Source organism: Convolutriloba macropyga, chromosome 6 (assembly GCF_964194025.1).
Source record: "Convolutriloba macropyga chromosome 6, txConMacr16.3, whole genome shotgun sequence".
Taxonomy (NCBI): Eukaryota; Metazoa; Xenacoelomorpha; order Acoela; family Convolutidae; genus Convolutriloba; species Convolutriloba macropyga.
Genome location: NC_134473.1, coordinates 32,186,408 through 32,193,683, shown reverse-complemented (window position 1 = coordinate 32,193,683; position 7,276 = coordinate 32,186,408). Strand labels below are relative to the sequence as shown.

At 36.0% G+C, this 7,276-nt stretch overlaps 1 protein-coding gene across 3 annotated transcripts in view; it reads right to left on the bottom strand.

Annotated features, from left to right (window-relative positions):
* Positions 1–7,276, bottom strand: part of LOC142341621 (E3 ubiquitin-protein ligase MARCHF6-like) — a 263,593-nt gene that overhangs the window by 192,249 nt on the left and 64,068 nt on the right. For all 3 annotated transcript variants that reach the window (XM_075392710.1, XM_075392712.1, XM_075392711.1), the window contains exons 9-12: positions 5,230–5,387; positions 1,885–2,047; positions 1,293–1,407; positions 531–1,018 (exon numbers count right to left, since the gene is read on the bottom strand). In XM_075392710.1, coding sequence (XP_075248825.1) covers positions 531–1,018; positions 1,293–1,407; positions 1,885–2,047; positions 5,230–5,387 — 924 coding nt within the window. The remainder of the gene's footprint in view (positions 1–530; positions 1,019–1,292; positions 1,408–1,884; positions 2,048–5,229; positions 5,388–7,276) is intronic.

Sequence of the window (7,276 nt, the reverse complement as noted above, 5' to 3'; positions counted from 1 at the left end):
GTCAACAATCAAAAACGGAGTTAAAAACTCGAATAGAAAGAAGTCCAATTTCAAGTCATGAACAAACTTGCTTTCTGCTAAAAAAAAACCCTGTAGAATATCAATACTCCTCTTCGAGTCGTGAAAACCTGTAGAATCTCAATACTCTTCGAGTCGTAAAAAAGACCGACGGGACTAATATAATTGCTACAAACTTTGTTTGAGAGCAATTAACAATTCAAATTCTTTGAATTGTAAAAAAGGAGAGCGCCTAAATAATAGCCGTTGAGAAGCTGACGGCGGCTATTAAAAAGGCAATTATCAAAAAGCGTGAAAATTTACTACAGAGCAAAAGAATGTTCTTTGAAGCGCAAAAACAGTCTAGCAAAAATTTTGCATAAAAAGACATACATTTACAATAATTGCTTCAAACTTCGTTCGAGAGCCATTAATTTGCTATTCCACTTGGAATCAAATTCCAGGAATCCAAAGACGGTGTTAGGTCAAATCGGATATCTTGAGGTTAATCTTAACATAATTGAAGATCTAACCTTTGTGACTGTGGTGCAAAACTTTCTGATTTTTTCCTTGAACAGCGTTAACCCAGCAGACACCCACGATGCAATACAGATCACAGTTCTCATAAGAGCCCAGCAAGAATAAACTCCAATTGCACAGGTATACAACTCGTGAACTCTCAGATCTCCAAACCATAAAGACATCAGTTTTCGACCGATGAACGTAGGGAAAAATAGTGTCACACAACTCAAAATGTATACAGTCATCATAGTTATCAAAATAAGTCCAACTATTCTTAAAGGAAAGAGGGAAGGTCGCTTGTAGTCTTGAGGTTCGTCTGGAATATTAACTTGTAACAAAGCTAAATGGGCTGCTTGTAGACCTCCACCGTTAGCGTTGTTATTGTTGTCGTTGTTTTGATTGGGAACAGGGGCTGGGTTGTGATGATTATTGTTGTTGATGTTGTTTGGATCTGTTTGATCTCCAATTACAAAACTTAACAACGGGCCGTCGTTTGCTCCTGAAAATCATAAGCACCTGAGTATTGTGTATTTTTTGGTCTGCCAACGTTTCGTACATTCTTTTGCTCATATTCTTTGCTCATATGCTGACATTCTGAGAGCAGCTTCAAACTAGTCATTTAAAGCGAAGTTTGATTTAGCAGAGAGAACGTACAGATCGACGAAAGTTAAGATAATTTTGTGTCAATGTACGTCAATTGCAGAGAATTATGTTCGGTAAAATAATCAGTGAAATTTGAGCGAGTCGTTTTAATGCTAAGAGAAAATACTGACCTAATAGGTATGACCGAAGGTCCAGCAGAGATCCGACTAGTTTAGTCCAGAGAAGAATGCTGGCTTTGACTGCACTCTGGATGTGACCCTGGTCTAACAGCGCGGGCAATATCACCTATTAAATTAAAGGAAGTGATACAACATGTCTTACAAGACATATCTCATTTCCAAAAAATAAGGTTAATAAGTATACTGTTTGATTGAATTAAATAATTTTTAGTGCAATTCGATCACTTCTGCTTGGAGAAATTTAGGCTCCTTCAGCTCGAGACAGCAATTCTATTAAAATGATTACAAAGGATTCTAGCTTCGCGAAATTTTAGTTTCACTACGGGTAAGGTTTTTCTTCCCAAGTTGAGTTGCGCTACCCAAGCCAGCTCTGTGATCAGACTTTCTTGGGACGCGTACACCGACTTGGGTCAATTTTTTTTGATACTGAATCAAATACAGCTTTTGTTCGGTCAGCCAACCATTCAGCAACAGACCAAACAGCACACAAACAAAACCATTGTTTTTTTATGCATCAGGTAAATAATTCGGATTTTCAAAGGTTTAAAATTACCAATCATGCTTAAATTTTTTGGCAATGTACCTGGAGTAGGAGTAGCTCCATGGACAGTTCACTGACAGGGGCATCGGTGACTAAAGAGATCTGGTAGGGGAGAAACTTGGGCACTACATTCTTGATAGTGATCACAGGCAGGAACAGGGCCAGTAGACACGTGGTGCCAAACACTGTCCCAGACAAGATGAACCTGACACAACAAGCATAAAAATAGAATCGTTGGGTAAATTTCTCTTTTCAAATCAATCTTTCGCTAGTCGTCAAAAATCTCAGACTCACACCAATCAAACAACTAAGACACCCTAACTGAGAGACGGGCAAAGATTGTGTCAAAAATAGATAGCTGTTCCAACATTCTTTTTCCAACAAAATCGAGCAATATATTCCTTCCTCTTAGTACCCATTTTATTTTTTTTTACTTTTTTGCAGTTCAATTAATTTCCCACAAAAAATTTTGGACATAGACAGCAAATTGCCGGAAAATAGCCGCCGTTTACCCGCTTGACGCACATCGGGAGTGAAATAGGAAAGGAAAAAAGATAGAAACTGGCAGATGGCAATTGGTGTCAAAAAGTGTTTGGTGTGCAGTTCCAATTAGATTCTAAAACTAAACTTAATTCAGCTTGCAAAAAGAAGGCTCAATAAAAACGCCAGCCAGCAATCGTCGACTTAATGACCGGTGTTCATCGATTTATCCCGTTTTTCATCTTAGGCTTTTGACCATGACTGTTCTCCCTACATTGCCTAACTCAATTCGTGAAAGAATTTGAAATCCATTCAGTTGAAACAGTGAGTTAAGTAAATCTCGAGTCAAACGTGAAAACCGTGACTTAAGTAAAAAAAAAATACGTGATCACAAAGCTAAAGCTAACTTTTAAAAAAGAGCACCAAAATAATAGCTGTTGAGAGGTTGACAGTGGCTATTAATAATAGATAGGAAACGAAAATTTAGACAAAAATTTAAAAAATGGAAAAAGGAAAGAAAAATACTCAGCATCTGCATTTTTTGAACTCCTATTCTGATTTGATGAAACGTTTTTGGTTTTTGTTAAAAAGAAATCTTATCCAAATGAATAATTGTGACTGCCCATGTACAAAAACCGCTGAGAACAATTTTTGTCGGCAACGGGCATAAAACAAAAAAACTGAAACTTTTGTTCACTTTTTAGTGATTTCTTTGGCTTCTTGCACTGTTTTGGGCGTATAAAAAGGCCTCCATGTCAGAGACAATCTGATACAGTTGAAAAAGAGGAACATTACATTTTTGAATTAGGAAAGAGAAAGATCAAACTTATCTTAGAGAAAAAAAACTTAATTTTGTAAAATTGAGTTGGAACTTACGCTAAAACTGAAGTAAGCTGACTTATTTTGTTAAAAAATTCACTTGACTGCAATTTTAGAGAAATGACTCTCATTTATTCAGTATTGTTTTTGATGCTTCATTTAAATTTTAAATTAGCATTTTCAATTGGCATCCGTTGACCAAATTTCAACCAACAGAAAAAGGTAAAGGAGTCACCAGTATAATTTTGCTTTGAATAGAAAAAACTCAATTCACAAAAATTTGTTTAAGTAGAAAACTAGTTTATTTTTTCAGTAACATTCTACACAAATTTAGGCTATGTCATTAACCCATCCATTTTTTAATTTGACAGGTGTTAAATATGACAGAAATAAGCGAAACAGTTTTTATGACGGCCGATTAAAGAAAAACAGAAAAAACAACCACTTGAGGAAAAAACAAAAAAAATTAACGTTCATTACTTCAGACTTGAATTGAAATTGATGCTGGCACTGCTTAAATCGTCTTATATTTAGCAATCCAGTTCAACATAAATTCTTTAGGATTTTTTGATGTCTTGACTTTAAACAAAAAAATTTTAGTGAGGCAAAAATTTTTTTAGAGAGGTAGAGTCTTTTTCTAAATTGCAGCAAAATGCTAGCTAAAACAGTGGCCTGCAGTTTATTAAACGTTTCATTTAGTGAAATTGATCACAATGAGGAAAATTGTTAGAAAGAAAACCAGTCATAAGAGAAAACAACAAAGAAAAACGATTATTTTTGCCAGATCTGCACCCGTTCATCAACTTAGTTTAGTTTTGGTTGACTTTCTCTAATTGATTCAACCAAATTAAAAATACTTGATTCAAACACACTTTTTTCAATTTAATCGGAATTGATCTAAAAATCAATTTAGAGATTCCACCAGCGGGAGTCCATTATTTTCCAAAAATCATCAGTATTTCATATAGAAAAATGCAAAAATTTCATACATCTTGCAATGTCACGAACAGTTTGCTGCCAAAAGAACAAAACTTGACAATCTTTGATTTCCCTAACTGTTTATGATTTCTTCTTATTCGGTAAAAATATTTTCCAGAAAAATTTGAGACTGGATCTTGTTGAACTGATTGGTAATTATTTTTTACCACTCTGGCATATTATGAAACATGCCCGACAGACTGCCGGAAAATTGCCCCCGTTGATTCTCATAAACCAGCTTAGGACTGACAGAACAGAAACGGAAAGAAAGATTGATGAACAAAAGATTTAATGCGCGAACTATTTTGATTTACGATGGTAACTAAGACTTATAAGAACAAAGTTCAAGTAGTGGGCATTTTAAAATGGGCTTTACGCGTTTATTCCGTTTCTGTTTTTTGATTTCGTTTTTATGACGCTGTTCAATTTAGATTGCTTTGCTGAGCAACGGCCGTTTCAAAACAATTTGAGCAAAATAAGAGAAGAATGAATCGAGTCTAGAGAAATCAAATAGATTTTACGTAAAATGTCGAAAAAGCTAAGCAAATTTTTATTCGACGAAGTAAAAACAATAGGAGCACAATAATAGCCCACCGAAAAGATCAGGGCGGCTGTTATTATGAGACTTCAACTTTTTGAGTACTTGAGCTGCTCATCAAGAGCATGCCCAGACACTCATTCGTTTGCTATTTCTAGCGTTTAAAATAATCGCAGATAATTTATTTGCAAATTACAGTCTGTTTGTTTAAGTTAAGTATTCTTTGCGACTTGCTTTGTTGAACTGTAACTTTCTGTGAAAAGCTGTTTTATATTGTAAAATATTTGGCTATGCATTTGGTTTTATATCTCTCAAATTTATATTGAAATGGGTTTTCACAATACAGAAACTTATACTCAAGGTTGATCCAAAAAAAATAAAAATTTGCAAAAATGCTAGTCAAAAGGTTTTCCTCTCAGAACAAAGAATTTTTTGATAAAGTTCGAGTTTGAGACTTATGTCGGAACATCATGTGCTAAGCAGTCTCGCACGAGACATCTTGTTTGAATTTGTCTGTATTTTCACCAATTGTGGAACTTGAAAATACGTCTCTCGGCAATTTTAGCTCTTACCTTCTCACGTGGGACAGAATCGGCAGCCGGATCATTTCGAGGACTGGGTTAAACTCTGGATCAGTGAAGTTTCTCATGAACCAGAGCACCCCTGGTCTCAGAATCTCCCTGAGGGTGATGATGAATGAAGCATAGTAGAATACAAACACCATGCCCACCTGAACACCAAATATCAGTCAGTAGATACTTCATGCCCGGAGACTAAGTTGCATTTCAGACATGCATTGCTTCAATTTTCTTTTCCAACTTGATGCTTTTCCATCAATAGAACCCCACATAAACCATTCATCCACTGGCTTCTATGCCAACGTGAACTGATTTTGATCCTTAAGTTGTTGAACGCTCTCTGCTTTTCCCACACACAACTTCAAAAATACGTGAACAATTCAAGCACGTCACATTGATGTGGCTTCCTTGCAAATTGAAACTTTTACACAGAGAACTCTTTACAGAACTTACTCATAATCAGAAAATTAAACTCCACCTTATTTTTGGTTCCCAATCGATTGCAGGTGGGTGATTTAGATTAAGTACTTTTATGATGAAGATGATGATGATGATGTAGACTTAACCACTTATTCTAATCTCAGAAGTGCGTCCCAAATTAATAGGCTTGACAGAAAAGCATAGCCTTTAACACTTTCGTAAACGATTCGTATCGTTCTTCATATCGCAGGTAAACTGGAAACGAATTCAAAAGACGGTAACCACTATAAGAGAAGGCACGTTTTTGGAGCTTCGATTTTGCGGTAGGAAGTCTAAATAAGTCTCTGCGTAATGGATTAACAGAAGCTGAATTCAGCGCAGTTCTTGCAAATAATCCGGGGGCATTTCCGTTATTCACTCTGCATTAGATAACAGGCTTTTAACTCAATTCGTTGTTTTACTGTTAACCAATGTAAGCTCTTCAACAAAGGACTGGTTCGCACTGAACGATGCTTAGCAAAACTGAAACGAGCTGACACGTTTTGCACTTTAGAGGATCAAGTCTTTAGAGGATGTAACATCTCAAAAAGCGAACGCTGCTTAAAGCATAGATATTGCTTGCACGAATATAAATTTCGCAAATAATAACACTTCTGGCCTACACTTCTTACTTGCTTTTGCCAACTTAGGACTTGAATCAAGTAGCAACACACATCACTCCAAAAAGCAACACCCATTTCTCTTTAGGCGACGTGCCAAAGGGTGGTGAAATCTATGAAATCTAGAAGTATTCTGGTTAAACCTAAAAATTAAGTTTTGTCTTGCTGCAGGTTTAGGGATCTTTTCAACAAATTCCCCCCCTTTTGCAAAAGGGGGGGCTATTCTTGAATAGAATTTAAGCGAGTGATTTATTAACCAATCAGAGACGAGTGATAAGTATCCGTGTATGCTCATACTGCGTGACCGACGTGTATGCTCATACTTCGCCGCGATAACCGACTGTGGAATTGATAAATCATGGGTCCTTAACCCCTAGTTAAGAGAGAAACTTGGCGTTTGAAATACTAATTAATTTGCAAAGTTTCGAGGCCGATCTTGAGCATATTTGATAAGTAAACATAAGAAGCACACATGAAGTCGGTGTGAAATCTTATGTAAACAAAACACAATTAAGTTTGCAAAGTGATCAAGTTGTCAGAAATAGTCGGAATCAAACTCAGAGGTCATTAAACGGAAGAAACTAAGTATGGAAACACCAGGAAAAAAATGGAACGGCTTGGCAAAAGCAATGATAATTTAATAAATAAATTCCCCGAAATCCCAACAATGCATCCTCTAATAGCCATTTTGGTGTGATAAACGCAAGTATTTATTCCCCATAAGTAACTGCAAGTTTGGGGTTACTGCTTAGTGTTTTCAGGAAAGATATAAAGGTTATCTTAACAAGGAAAAATTAGTGCTTAAAAAGGGAAACAAACAAAAGTAATGCTTTGAAGAATTTTTCGACCAAATTTATTGTAATTTTCCAACGAAAAACATGTTTGCTAGCCTCCAACGATTACCCAAAGCAGGGGGAACACCAATTAAAGACAGAGAGGTAAAATTGTTGTTACAAACTATA